At 41.4% G+C, this 14,805-nt stretch overlaps 1 protein-coding gene across 2 annotated transcripts in view; it reads left to right on the top strand.

Annotated features, from left to right (window-relative positions):
- The window catches only part of HYDIN (HYDIN axonemal central pair apparatus protein), a 348,607-nt gene extending 334,445 nt beyond the window's left edge, over positions 1 to 14,162 (top strand). For both annotated transcript variants that reach the window (XM_068527442.1, XM_068527441.1), the window contains 3 exons: positions 2,276 to 2,506; positions 11,770 to 11,994; positions 13,593 to 14,162. In XM_068527442.1, coding sequence (XP_068383543.1) covers positions 2,276 to 2,506; positions 11,770 to 11,994; positions 13,593 to 14,075 — 939 coding nt within the window. In that variant the 3' untranslated portion in view covers positions 14,076 to 14,162. The remainder of the gene's footprint in view (positions 1 to 2,275; positions 2,507 to 11,769; positions 11,995 to 13,592) is intronic.
- The last annotated feature ends 643 nt before the right edge of the window (positions 14,163 to 14,805 follow it).

Raw genomic sequence — 14,805 nt, 5'->3', positions numbered from 1 at the left:
AAGACTCAAAGTAACCAACCCATATACACAATCCCTATCTGAAAGAAGTGCTACAAAATTAAAAATTTTTCTTTTTTTCTTTTTTAATTTGTAAACAATTTATGTTTACGTTAACAGATACAATGGAAAATATGAAACATTAATTCTAATTAGCAAAATGATTCCTCTTGTAAATGAATCCAAGAGGAAAGTACAAGGATACAATGAACAAAGAATCAAAATTAAATTGATAGGTAATTTCAAATAATTGTTGAGAAGAAATCTGAAATTAGTATTTCATATGACCTCAATATAGGAAATAGCAAGGGGAGAAATAAAATAAGGCAATGAAAAAAATTTTCTTTCGTTTGGAAGCAAATGGGGAGATAAGAGATTTTCTCATTCATAGAGAAGGGTAGGGAGAGAATTAGAGCTATTGGTAAACTGTAGGTATGAACAGAAAAATACCAGTAAATATATTTATTAAAATACAAGTGAAGGGACTTCCCTGGTGGTGCAGTGGTTAAGAATCCGCCTGCCAATGCAGAGGACACGGGATCGATCCCTGGTCCGGGAAGATCCCACATGCCGCAGAGCAGCTAAGCCCGTGCGCCACAATTACTGAGCCTGCGCTCTAGAGTCTGTGCACCTAGAGCCCGTGCTCTGCAACAAGAGAAGCCACTGCAATAAGAAGCCCGTGCACCGCCACGAAGAGTAGCCCCGGCTCGTCGCAACTAGAGAAAGCCCATGCACAGCAATGAAGACCCAACGCAGCCAAAAGTAAAAATAAATAAATTTATTTTAAAAAATTAAAAAAATAAAAAATACAAGTAAAATTTTGGGTAAAAATGACAACAAACCCAGATCACAGGATCTCTTTACAGTAACATATATACTGAAATGAACAATAACAACCTAAAAGTGTTTTAAAAGTCAAAAATACTTTTGCTTCCGGTTATGCTGGAGTAAGTAGACCCTCACCATAAACAACCATAAAACTGGACAAAATATCTGAGGTAACTCTTCTTAGGCATCGGACAACAGGCAGCACAATACTGCAATCCATCAGAGAGAAGAGAAACTTATGAAATGAGTCCTGTGATTGTCCTCTCTGGCTTGGGACAATTTCCTGACTGCTGTGTTGTCAGCTCTAGAGCAACTACTAAAAATCTATTGTTTAAAAATATAGGTAAGAAGCCAGTAGAGGAAATAAAATATATTACAAAAGATTACACATTGATCCAAAAGAAGGCAGGAAAGTAGCAAGCAAGGAATGAAAAAATAAGAGACAAATGGAAAAGAAATAGCAAAAGGGCTGACTTCAACCCAAACACATAAATGATTGCTTTAAATATAAAAGACTAAACACTCCAATTAAAATACAGAGGGTATCAGAGCACTCTAAATTTAAAGACAGGAAGAGATTGAAAGTAAAAAGGCAGGTATGTAAAGAACTATTATCACCTATTGTAATAAGATAAACAACTCAAGGTATTAAAAAAAAGCAAAAACTGGAGTAGACTCTACGTCACGGAAGTAAATATATGAATGACCAAGAAGCACATGAGAAAATGCTCAACATCATCAGTCATCCAGGGAAAGAACTGAAAAAGGGGAGCAGCTTATCAACAGGTCAGACACAGGCGTGAGGGGACAGTGCACTGCAGTTACAAGTGTGAGCTCTGGAGTCAGGCCAACCTGGGTTCAAATCCTGGTTCTGATACTACTCTGCATGTGACCCTGGGCAAGATAATAACTTGCTAAGCCCGTTTGCTCATGTTTAGAAAAACCGGTGAGGGGAATAGTAATGTTGCCTACAAATTGTATGTATTAAATAAGTACTTCCAGTGCCTAGTACACAGTAATCAAGTGTTAGATGCTATCATTATCATTATTATTATTATTAATATTATTAACTATTCCAGCAGCAGGAGGAATTGGAGTGAAGCCCACCACAACATGCACCTCTTGAGGTCTTGCTTGTTCTCCAGGGCCACTCAGCTGTCCCACTGGGGACACCTTCATCTTCAGCACTAGACGGTGCTGCTCTAGCCTCTCCTAAAGCAACCCAGTCTCCTTCATGCTCTCTCACCTGGGAGAAGCCAGAGCGGAATACCTGAAGAGAAGGGCTGGCTGGCAGGGTTCACAGGGGCTGGGAGGGCCTGTGTCAGCCTGGTCCCTGTGCTTCATGCGTCCACGCACTGCAAACAGGGAGAAGGATCCTGTAGACGGCGGAGGACCCTGGGCTAACCCCTCTGCTCTGTCCCACTTCCTCCCACTCTCTCTGTGAACCCAGGTGATCTTCCGAAACGAGGTGACCAACGAGTTCCTATACTACACGGTGAGTTTCAGGGTCATCCCTTCAGGCGTCATCAAAACAATCGAGATGGTGAGCCCTGTCCGGCAGAGCACATCGGCCTCCATCAAGGTGGAGAACCCCCTGCCCTACTCGGTGACCTTCTCCACGGAATGCAGGGTGCCCGACATCAGCCTGCCCTCCCAGTTTGTGGTGCCGGCCAACTCTGAGGTATGGCCCTGCCTGCCAGGGGCTCCCCGCCCCCATTTCTGTGCTGGAGGCTCTGCCCAGGGGGCCTCTGGATCCACGTTCTGCATCCCGTAGTTGGGCCAGCCTTGGCGGTGGTCGGGAGGGCAGGGGATGATCGACTGATCGACCACGCTCCTGTTCTCTCCTTTCCTCTGCTGCCCAAGTCCTCACGTAAACCGGGGCCACATAGAGCTTTGGTTCAGGCATGTAAAAGGGACTTGTCTCTATGATGTGTTTGTTTGCCTTGCTCAAATTTAAAATATTCTTCTTGTTTTTCCTAATTACATAAGTCACATAGAATATATGTGGTGAAAAGGACAGCAAGGGAAACATAATAGTGTATCAAGTGTACAACACACACGCACACACATTTGTCTATGTGCTTGTTTATGCACAGACCACTTCAGGGAGGTGGCACAAGAAGGCTTTGACAGTGGTTGGGCAGACATGGCCCAGAGTTATGAACTGGTGGGAAGATAAATGCTCTTTTCATCAGTCTGTCACTCCAAACTCTCACTGTCCAGATTCCATCAAAATCTCATCTGTTCCCCCAACTTCAGCCCACCTGGCCTGTTCCCTGCACTCCCACTCTGCCTCTTCCTTCACTTTCAGAATCTAGTTATCTGTTTTGTTCTTCAGAGAGAGTCTCCATGCCCTTTATTTTATTGTATTTTTATATTTTTCACTATGAACTATACAGAAAAGTATATAAAACATACATATACGTATACGTATGTGTACATATAAACATGTATATGCATGCAGACATGTTTGTTTAAACAAAAAATTATGAAATAAATATCTGTTAAACCAATACCCAGGCCAAGAAATAAAAAATTGCCACCTCCCCAGACACCCCTCTCTCCCGCACTCCTAAAAGTTACCACTATCCTTATTTTGTAATGATCATGTCTTGCTTTTAAGCAATACAGTTTAGTTTTGCCTGTTTTTGAACTTTATGCAAAAGAAATCATACTATGTACATTCTGTAATGTTTTATTTCTTTCGCTCAGAGTTGTGAATTGTGATGGTCCTCCATGCCATTGCCCACAGCTGAGGTTCATTCATCCTCACCGCTGTAGACTATCTTAAATGACTAGACCACAATTTAGATATCCATCCTACTGTGGCCAGACATTTGTGTTGGTTTCAACATTTGGCTATCGTGGAAAATGCTGCTATGGCTATTTTTGCACAAGCGCCCTCTTGATGCACATGCGCCTGTATTTCTCCACAGTGTACACCCGGGAGTGGAATCCCTGGGTCATAGGGTGTGCCTGCCTCTAACTGCCAACCAGTAGATAACTGCCAATCAGCAACGCGAGTTCACCAACCCCTGGTATTGTCAGGATTTTTTAAAGTTTACCAATCTGATAGACTCCTAATAAACTGGTAACTCCCTTTTTACATACAGATTGATTTTAGTTGGGTAATAGTCTGTGTAGGAGATTCACCTCTGTGTTCATGAATGAGAATGGACCACAGTCTTCCTTCCTCATACTCTTTGTCCAGTTTGGGTGTCACTTTTGCTAATTTTCTCGCTTTCTCGATTCTGTGAAAGAGTTTATAAAAGATTGAAATTATGTCTTCTTTGAACTCACTGGTGAAGCCACTGAGGCCTGGTGTTTTCTTTGTGGGAAGATTGTCTACTACTGATTTAATTCTTTCAGTGGGTTACTGGACTATTTAGATGTTCTGTTTCTTCCTGAGTCAGTAATAAGAGCACTTCCATTTCATCGATATAGTGAAAATATTGGTATAACATTGTTACGATCCTCTTATTACCTTTTTTTTTGTTTTTTGATTTTTTTTGGTACTCAAAAAAGCCTCATTTTTAAAAATTAATTTTTATTGGAGTATAGTTTCTTTACAGTGTTGTGTTAGTTTCTGCTGTACAGTAAAGTGAATTAGCTATACATATACGTATATCCCCTCTTTTTTGGATTTCCTTCCCATTTAGGTCACCACAGAGCATCGAGCAGAGTTCCCTGTGCTATACCGTAGGTTCTCATTAATTATCTATTGTATACATAGTAGTGTATATATGTCAATCCCAATCTCCCAATTCATCCCACCCCCCAACCCCCGGTATCCATACATCTGTTCTCTACATCTGTGTCTCTATTTCTGCTTTGCAAGTAAGTTCATCTGTATCATTTTTCCAGATTCCACAAATAAGTGATATTATACGATATTTGTTTTCCTCTTTCTGACTTACTTCACTCATTCTCTAGGTCCATCCATGTCTCTGCAGATTGCACAATTCCATTCCTTTTTATGGCTGAGTAATATTCAATTGTATATATGTACCACATCTTCTTTATCCATTCTTCTGTTGATGGACATTTAGGTTGCTTCCATGTCCTGGCTATTGTTAATAGTGCTGCAATGCACATTGGGGTGCATGTGTCTTTTTGAATGGTTTTCTCTGGGTATATGCCTAGGAGTGGGATTGCTGGATCATATGGTAGCGCTATTTTTAGTTTTTTAAGGAACCTCCATACTGTTCTCCATAGTGGCTGTATCAATTTACATTCCCACCAACAGTGCAAGAGGGTTCCCTTTTCTCCACACCCTCTCCAGCATTTATTGTTTGTAGAGTGTTTGATAATGGCCATTCTGACTGGCGTGAGGTGATACCTCATTGTAGTTGTGATTTGGATTTCTCTAATAATTAGTGATGCTGAGCATCTTTTTGTGTGTTTGTTGGCCATCTGTATGTCTTCTTTGGAGAAATGTCTATTTAGGTCTTCCACCCATTCTTCGATTGAGTTGTTTGTTTTTCTTGATATTGTGCTGCATGAGCTGTTTGTATATTTTGGAGATTAATCCCTTGTTGGTTGCTTTGCTTGCAAATATTTTCTCCCATTCTGAGGGTTGTCTTCTCGTTTTGTTTATGGTTTCCTTTGCTGTGCAAAAGCTTTTAAGTTTAATTAGGTCCCATTTGTTTATTTTTGTTTTTATTTTCACTACTCTAGGAGGTGGGTCAGAAAAGATCTTGCTGTGATTTATGTCAAAGAGTGTTCTGCCTGTGTTTTCCTCTAAGAGTTTTATAGTGTCCAGCCTTACTTTTAGGTCTTTAATCTATTTTGAGTTTATTTTTGTGTATGGTGTTAGGAGGTGTTCTGATCTCATTCTTTTACATGTAGCTGTCCAGTTTTCCCAGCACCACTTATTGAAGAGACTGTCAAAAAAAAGCTTCATTTTTAATTTAGCTTTCTGACTCTGTGCTTTTGCCTTCAATACTTTCTCAACGATTTTCTTCTCAATAAGGAGAGCATGTTTGATCCTGTCACTGACACATTTAGCACACAGGGAGCTACCAGAGGCCCAGCTGACATGTTTTTTCATTTTAGACCACCTCATAAGAACTTTAGGTCTCACAGCACGAATCTTATTACCTTTTTTATGTGACATCCCCTTTTCATTTCTAATATTGGTCATTGTGCCTTCTCTCTTTGTTTCTTGATCAACCTTGCTAGAGGTTTCTCAACTTTTTTTTTTTTTTTTTTTCCAAAAAAGCATCTTTGGGCTTTGTTGTTACGCTCTATTGTATGGTTGCTTTCTAGTTGATTGATTTCCACTCTTATCTTTGTTATTCCCTTCCTTCTGCTTCCTTTGGGTTAGTGTTGCTTTAACTAATTTCAAAGATAAACGCTTAGGGAATTAACTTGTAGTCTTCTTTATTTTCTAATATACGCACTTAAGATTATAAATCTCCCTCTAAGTACTGCTTTAGCTGCAGCATACAAGTTTTTATATTTATATGTAGTATTTTTTATCATTAAGTTCAAAAGTGTTCTAATTTTCACTATGATTAATACTTCTTTTTTGACTCCTGGTTTATTAGAAGTTTCTTAATTTCCAAAGATGTGGATTTTTTCTAGTTACCACGTTTTAAAATTATTTTGTGGTCAGAGAATATATTCCATATTATTTCAGTACTCCAGAATTTTTTTAGACATGCTCTATGGCCCAATATCGTCTTTTTTTAAAATCCTCCACCTCTTTTTGAAAAGAATGTATTTGCTGTTTTGTTGTTCAGTTTTCTTTAGCCTTACTGATAGTTTTGTCTGCTTGTTTGATCAGTTTTAGGAGAGTATATTAACATATACTACTATGATTGTGGATCTGTCTGTTTATCTTTGTAGTTCTGTCATGTTTTGCTTTATGTATATACTTTGAAGCTATATTACTAGTTAAATAAAAATTATAATATCTTTCTGGTGACTTGAAACTCTTTTCATTATGAAGTGATCTTCTTTGTCTCTAGTAACACTTTTTGCCTTAAAATCTATTTTGTCTAATATTAATATAGGTTTCTTTTGGTTAGCATTTGCATGGTGTGGGTTTTTTTTAATCATCACACTTTCAATCTTTTTCTATCCATATAATCTAAACGTGTCTCTTATAAACAGTGTACAGATGAGATGGATTTGGTTTTTTAACCCAGTCTAGCAAGGCTTCCTTTTCACTTGAGCATTCACACCATTTATATTGAGTGTAAATAGTGACGTATTCAGGTGTACATGCAAATCTGTACTTTCTGTTTATCTTATCTGTTCTATGTTTTCTTTTTCTCTGTTTTGTAGTGATCTCTTCCTGGCATGTCTTCATTGTCTATAGCAATATTATTCTGCTCATCATTCACCTTTTTTATTCCTTTTCTGTTGTTCATTCTAACTTTTTCCATGCTTTTAGAAGGAAAAGGTAGCCCTGGATACCTTTTGTAGCTTCACATAACTAAGATTCTCCTGTTGTTACCACAAATATTTTTTAAAATACAGCTTTGTACTTTTTAGGGGTTTTTTTTCTTTTTTCTCCCCACCTTTATCTGAGCTTTATCTTTCCTTTGCCCTCAGTGTCTCAGTCACAGTCAAATAGATTCTACTTTCAGAGGTTTCTCTCGGCACAAGGTTTTGTCTTAGAAGGGAGTTTAAGTAACTTGGTTTTAAGCTGCCCCACATCACCCAGTCTTATTGTGACATGTTTGCAGTTAGCGATAAACTAGAGCCTGAGATCATCCTTCCAGCTTAGGCTGCTGTTGTCAGTTGTCCTGTCAAGTTTCCCAGGTTGAGTGGGACCCTCAGTCTAGGGTGATTCTCTGGCTCTCAGACTGATGTTCCTTTGCTCTCTCTCCCACTCCTCCCAGACAGTGGCTTACTCACACCAGTCTCATGGCTGTGAGTAATCAGCCCTACTCACCCATCTTTTGGAGTTGGTAGCTTATCTTTTCACTTAGTTATGTTATAGATGTTGTCGTTAAGCTGGTTGGTCTGAGTGTTTTGTGGGGGATTTGGGAAGACTGTGCAGTGGCTGCTGCTATCATCTTGCTCAAAACCTGGAACTGGTTTTAATGTATGACGTGAGGCAAGAGTCATGTTTCCTTTTTCTCCAAGTGAATATAAATCATCTCAGACTGTGTTACTACAAAGACCGTCTTTTCCGCACTGATTTACACGGCCATTTGTGAAATAAATCAAGTGTCCATATATGCATGGATCTGTTCTAGGTTTCCTATAATATAATAATGACTCAGTTTCTGAACTTGTACCAATGCCACGGCATCCTAATTATTACAGTTTTATAGTATAGTTTGATATATGGCCAAGCAAGCAGTCACTCTAGCTTTATATTAAGACTTAATAATCTCTTATATTCTTTTTTTTCAAGAGTACCTTGGCAAGAATAGCATTGCATTTTTGGCCCTTTGCATTTCCATATATATTTTTAAATCAGCTTGTCAAGTTCCTTAAAAAAAAAAAAACAAAACTCTGTTGGGATTTTGATTGGGATTAAATTAAGTCTATAGATTATTTTAAGAATGTATAAGTTTTCTGGGGTATTCCCTGGTGGTCCAGTGGTTAAGACTCCACGCTTTCACTGTCAAAGGCCTGGGTTCAGTCCCTGGTCGGGGAATTAAGATCCCACAAGCTGCGTGGTGCAGAAGGAAAAAAAAAAAAGAATGTATAAGTTTTCTGTTGATCCACAACAAATTATTCCAAAACTCAGCAACTTAAAACAACAGACATTTATTACCTACACAGTTTCTGAGGATCAGAAATCTAAGAGCAGCCGCCTAACCGGGTGGTTTTGGCTCAGGAGCTTTCATGAGGATGTCAGTTGTCAGCCAGGACTCTAGGCATCCCTAGGCTTGACTGGGGCTGGATAATCTGCTTCCAAACTCACTCACGTGGTTGGTTGTTGGAAAAGTCCTAGTTCCTTGCTGGCTGTTAGCTGGAGGCTTCAGTTCCTCACCATGTGGCCTCTCCCGTGAGCTGCTTTCAACGAGGCAGCTCACGTACCTTAGAGTGAGCGATCTAAAAGAAAGTGAGGGGACTTCCCTGGTGGCGCAGTGGTTAAGAATCCGCCTGCCAATGCAGGGGACACGGGTTTGATCCTGGGCCGGGAAGATCCCACATGCCACGGAGCGACTAGGCCCATGCGCCACAACTACTGAGCCCGCACGCCACAACTACTGAGCCCGCGTACCACAACTACTGAAGCCTGCATGCCTAGAGCCCGTGCTCTGCAGCAAGAGAAGCCACCGCAATAAGAAGCCCGTGCACCGCAACAAAGAGTAGCCCCCGCTCGCCGCAACTCAAGAATAGCCTGCACGCAGCAACGAAGACCCAACACAGCCAAAAAAATAAAAAATAAAAAAAATAAAATAACGTGAGGCAGCAAAGAAGAAAGAGGGTGCACAAGACAGAAACCACAGTCTTTTCCTCTTAATCTCAGAAGTGACGCGCCATCTCTTCTGCCACATACTTGTGGTCACATAGACCAACCTGGTTCAGTGTGGGAGAGGACTATACAAGGGTGTGAATACCAGGAAGTGGGGGTTACTGGGGGCCATCTTGGAGCCTGTCTGTCATAGGGGAGAATTTGAATCTTTATAGTATTGAGATTTCCAACCCATGAGCAAATCTCCATTAAGCCTTCTTTAATTTCTCTCAATAATATGTTTTTTTGTTTTCTATGTAGAGGCTTTACTCATCTTTTGTTAGATTTATTTCTAGGTTTTGTATATTTTGATGCTATTATAAATAGCATCTTTTTAAAATTTCATATTCTAAATATTTGTTGCAATCATTTAGAAATATAACTGATTTTTGTATATCACCTTTTACCCAAACATCTTATAAATAAAATTCACTTAATAATAATTTAAATTGTAGATTCTTGTATTTTGTACATGTACAATCATATCATCTGTAAGTAATTACAATTTTGTTTCTTCCGTTGTAAACCTTTTCCTTTAAGTACTTTTTCATGCCTTATAGGGCTATCTAGGACCTCCAGAACAATGGTGACCAGAAAGGCAACAGAAGGCATTGTCTTGCTCCTGATCTTGAAGGGAAAGCTTTCAAAGTTTCACCATTTATTATGATGTTTGTTTTGGGTTTCTTATAGGTACCCTTTATCAGATTAAGGATATCTCCTATTCCTAGTTTGCTAAGAGCTTTTTTAAAAACACTATGAATGGATGTTGAGTTTTATCAAATACTTTTACTGCATCTATTGAGATGCTCATTTGATTGTTTTCCTTTTAGTTTGTTAATGTGGCAACTGATTGTTTTTTCCAGCGTTAAACCAATTCATTCACGGAATAAGCCCAACTTAGTCATGTAGTATTCTCTTTTTTATATGTTGCTGGATCAGATGGATAACATTTTTATTAGACATTTTGTATATATGTTCAGTAGGGAAACTGGCATCCAATTTTCCTTTCTCCTTGTTGGATTCTGATGTCAAGATTATGTTAGTTGAGGTAGGTTTCCTCTTTTTCTTTTCTCTGGAAGAACTTGTGGAATATTAGATTGGTAGAACTTAAAAGTAAAGCTTTGTGATCTAGAATTTTGTTAAGGGAAATTTTTTTTTTTTACTGTTGATTAAATATCTTTAATGGTTATAGGACTATATGGGTTTTCTTTATCTTTTTGAGTCTGTTTCTGTAATTTATATTTGTTTATACATTTGTCCATTTTCATCCAAATTTTTTTAATTGTGGTAAGATCATGTAAATTTTTGTACTGTATTCTCTGTTAAACATCTACAATAATTTTAGTGATATCCTCTTTATTTTATTGTTCAGTAAGAAGTAGTTTTCTTTTGTTTTTTTTTTTAATAAATTTTATTTTTGGCTGCGTTGGGTCTTCGTTGCTGCGTGCGGGCTTTCTCTAGTTGTGGCGAGCGGGGGCTACTCTTCGTTGCAGTGCGCGGGCTTCTCATCGCGGTGGCTTCTCTTGTTGCGGAGCACGGGCTGTAGGTACACGGGCTTCAGTAGTTGTGACTCACGGGCCTAGTTGCTCCGCGGCATGTGGGATCTTCCCAGACCAGGGCTCAAACCATGTCCCCTGCATTGGCAGGTGGATTCTTAACCACTGCGCCACCAGGGAAGCCCAGAAGTAGTTTTAAAAAAAAAAAAAAAACAATACCCACTCATGATAAAAACAAAATTTTAACCCTACAAAAGTACATGAAATAGAAAGTAAAAGTCCCCACAGTCCCATTTCCCCCACCCTAAGATAACTACTGGTAACAATTCGACATACCCTTGTCTCTTTTCTGTACATATATAGACATAATCTTCTCCACAAAAATAAGCTCATATACATTCCTAGAGCTTTATATACATTTCTAGAACCTTCTTTCTCCCACTTAAAATATTACCAACACCTTTTATTTCAATGCTTAGAGCTTTGCCTCTTCCTTTGTAATGGCTACATAATATTCCACTGAAGTGAATAAAGAATACTTTATTTACCCAATCTCTTACTGTTAATGCATTTGAATTGTTTCCCTTGTTTTGCTATTATAAGCAGTACTCCTTGGTTCTTGTTTTGTTTTGCTTTGGATGATAATAGAGGAAGGAGAAAGCCTCCCCCAAATGATGATAGAACCCAGGAAACTGTTCAGAGATTGGCTATGAGCAAAGAAAGAACTGCCTGACCTTCAGCCCTCCTGCTCCTCCAGCCCACCCACCCCCATCTCCATAATTATGCTTCTCAAGAGAGGATCCAGTACCTATTTTTAGATTCAAAGAGATTCCAGATACAGAAATACGCAGACTAGGGAAAGGTAGAAGGGGTCCAGAGGAGGAAAAGTGGGCTGGTTTGGACAGGGGTTCCCCAGGCTCAAGATCAGTATGAGCATCTGCTACCAGCCTGCTGTGAGGTCACCCGGGGGCAGAGGATGGGTCAGACGTTCAGCATCACAGGAGCCTTTGTCTTCTCTTGCAGGGCACATTCTCATTTGAATTCCAGCCCTTGAAAGCTGGAGAAACCTTCGGGAAACTAACACTGCACAACAGTGATTTGGGTTACTACCCATATGAGCTCAGTTTGAAGACCACGCCAGCACTGCCTGAAAAGCCTGTCCACTTCCAGGCTGTTCTTGGCAGTGGCCAGAGCATCTTTGCCAAGTTCACCAATTACGCCCGGCAGAAGACAGAATACTACTGCAGGGTGAGCAGCCCCTGCCTCACCCTCTGCCCTTCGCTTTCCAGAAGTCTGGGCTCCAAAATAATGGGAGGGGGACGCGGGGGGTGCAGAAATGTGAAACTCAGACTCAGATGCTTTATCTAGTTGGAAACTCCCAGCTAGAAACAAAGAGTACCAGGCCTGGGTTCTTCCTCACAGACTTTCTAGCGTAACAAGCTGGGGTTGGGGTAGGGGGAGTTTTGCTTCCCACAACATACTCAGTGGTCAGTACAGTGAGAAAATAGAGCTTAGTGGTCATGAGCATCGACTGTGGAATCCAGCAGACCTGGATTTGAATCCTGGCTTCACCGTTTACTCTTTGTATGAATAATTTACTAACACTCTCACAGGATAGCTGTCAGGATTTTTAAATAGGTGTATAAAACTAATCCTGGCCCATAGTAAGTGTTCCATATATGTTACCTATTAAATCAGTGTGAATATAGGTTTAACTACTGAAACAGAAAGCCCCGCAAACCAACAAAATAGTAGTTTATTCCCCTCTCAAATAGCAGTGTGGGCATAAGCAGTTTGGGCTGGAATGGCAGCTCCATGACATCAGGCACCCAGACCATTCTTTCCTGATGCTCTTGCCTCTATAGGGAGTCGCTTCGGTCCACACGGACCAAGATGGTTTACTGTGACATCCACATTGCAGCCAGCTACCTGGGGAAAACGGGGAAGCTGCATACATCACTTCCACTCACATTCCATTGAAGAAAACTTCATATGACCACACCCAGCAACAAGGGGAGCTAGGAGTGTAGCCTTGCACTGGGTGGCCGTGTGCCCGGTTAACATCAGAGTCCCATGGCCATGGTCACAAGGCATAGGGTCTATTTTTAACTGAGGTATAGTTGATGTACAGTATTTTATAAGTTTCTGGTGTACAACGTAGTGAGTCACGACTTTTAAAGAGGCATAGGCTCTTGATCATCCCCATCCGTCAGGAGAAGCCTGGTTATTCTGTAGTAACAAACAGCCCCAATATCTCAGCGGCTTAAAACAAAAAAGGTTTGCCTCCCGTTCGTGCTTCTCTATCCAGGGAGGGTCAGCAGGGAACTCTGCTCTTCACAGCCACTCAGGGATCCAGGCTGAGGGGCAACCACTATCTCAGATGTTTCCAGTCATAGCAGCAGAGGGGTGAAAAGACCCCAGAGGGACTTGCTCTGGCAAATAAATGCTCTAGTGTGGAAGGGATGCCTTGCACTTCTACCCTCAACTTACTGTCCAGAACTAGCCCCACCCGTCCACAAGGAGCCAGAATCTCTGCTCCTCCAGGTGCAGTGGAAGGAAAGAAGTACAGGATACGGGGGAGCAGCACCCAGGACCACCACCCATCTCATCCCGCTGGGTGTCTATCTGACATCTCTTGGCCTTGGTTTCTTTGTAGTAAAACGGGGATAGACTGGTAACACCTACTCTTCAAGGGAGTTTTAAGGGTACAGCTTTTGTACGACCTGCCCGTCCTCACGCAAGTGTAGGTTGCTCATGTCAGAGGGTGGGGGGCTGGGAACGGACCTGAACTGCTGGTTTGCTCTTCAGGGTCCTGGGTGAGCCGAGCGCGTTTGTTCCCCTTTCAGACCGACTGTCCAGACTTCCACACGGAAAAGGTCATCTACGCGGCCCCCGGGGTGCAGGGCGGCACCGAGGTGAGTGTGGAGGTGTACTTCGAGCCCAGCCGCCTGGGCGAGAGCAAGGGCATCCTGAGCCTGTCATCGCTCGTGGGCGGCGAGTACCTCATCCCCCTCTTCGGAGTGGCCCTGCCCCCCAAGCCGCAAGGCCCCTTCCTGATCCGAGCCGGGTACAGCATAGTCATCCCCTTCAAGAACGTCTTCTACCACCCGGTCTCCTTCTCCTGCACGGTGGAGAACCCGGCCTTCTCCGTCCGCGCCGTAGACTCCATGAAGCCCAAGAAGATCAACAACATCACGGTATACTTTGGAGGAAACCCATCAGGCAGCAAAACGCCCATCACCAGCAAGCTGATTGTAGCCTGCCCTCCTGGCGAAGGCAGCGACACTGGAATTAAATGGGTTTATTACCTGAAGGGGATCACCCCGTAGTGGGAACCAGGGTCCACGGCATCATGGAAAAGCCATCTCCTCAGCCTTAATACCTATGTGTTGTTCTAGCCCTGCGAAGAATAGAGAAAATAACCAGAATTCTAAAGGTACTGTTTTATCCTCCAATTCAATTACAGGGGCACTTATTGCTACATTATATGAATTCCAGATATCTGTATGAAATATAGATATTCCACATTAAACATGGTAACTACACAAAACAGAGCTATATTTTACTTGGCAAGGGCAAGTCTCTTCATTTAGTTTCTTAATATATCTCCAAAGCCCAAGCACTATGTAATAATGCTCATGTTTAATAAGATGACACAGGTCTTACACTCATGACCTTCCATCATACAGCACTTAGCAGTGTATGACTCTGGGGCCCCGCAGTTTCTTTGTAAAACCCATGGCTTTTTAAAGCCATGACTCTACTTTGACGTGGTATTTTATTCTGCTTTCACATAAAAGTCAAATAAGTCACTACTTTCAAAGCAATGAGCAGATAGATACATTAGGGCAGTTATTGCAGGGACAGAGGTCGGGATGCTCCCTCCGTCTCTGAACCCCAGATCTGTTTCCCACAGAAAGTTCTCGCTGAAGGCCAGGTCCTGGAGAGATGCTAATAGACACCCCGGTTCCCCACCCCAGCCCCGTGCACAGCACTCAGCCTATGATGGAGCAGTGATTCTCCTCCTAATTCTGGTCCAGACCCCACCTCCCCAAATAC

This window comes from Eschrichtius robustus, chromosome 19 (genome assembly GCF_028021215.1).
Source record: "Eschrichtius robustus isolate mEscRob2 chromosome 19, mEscRob2.pri, whole genome shotgun sequence".
NCBI classification, from domain to species: Eukaryota; Metazoa; Chordata; class Mammalia; order Artiodactyla; family Eschrichtiidae; genus Eschrichtius; species Eschrichtius robustus.
The sequence above is the reverse complement of the archived record's forward strand: the minus strand, read 5'-3'. Positions and strand labels throughout refer to the sequence as shown.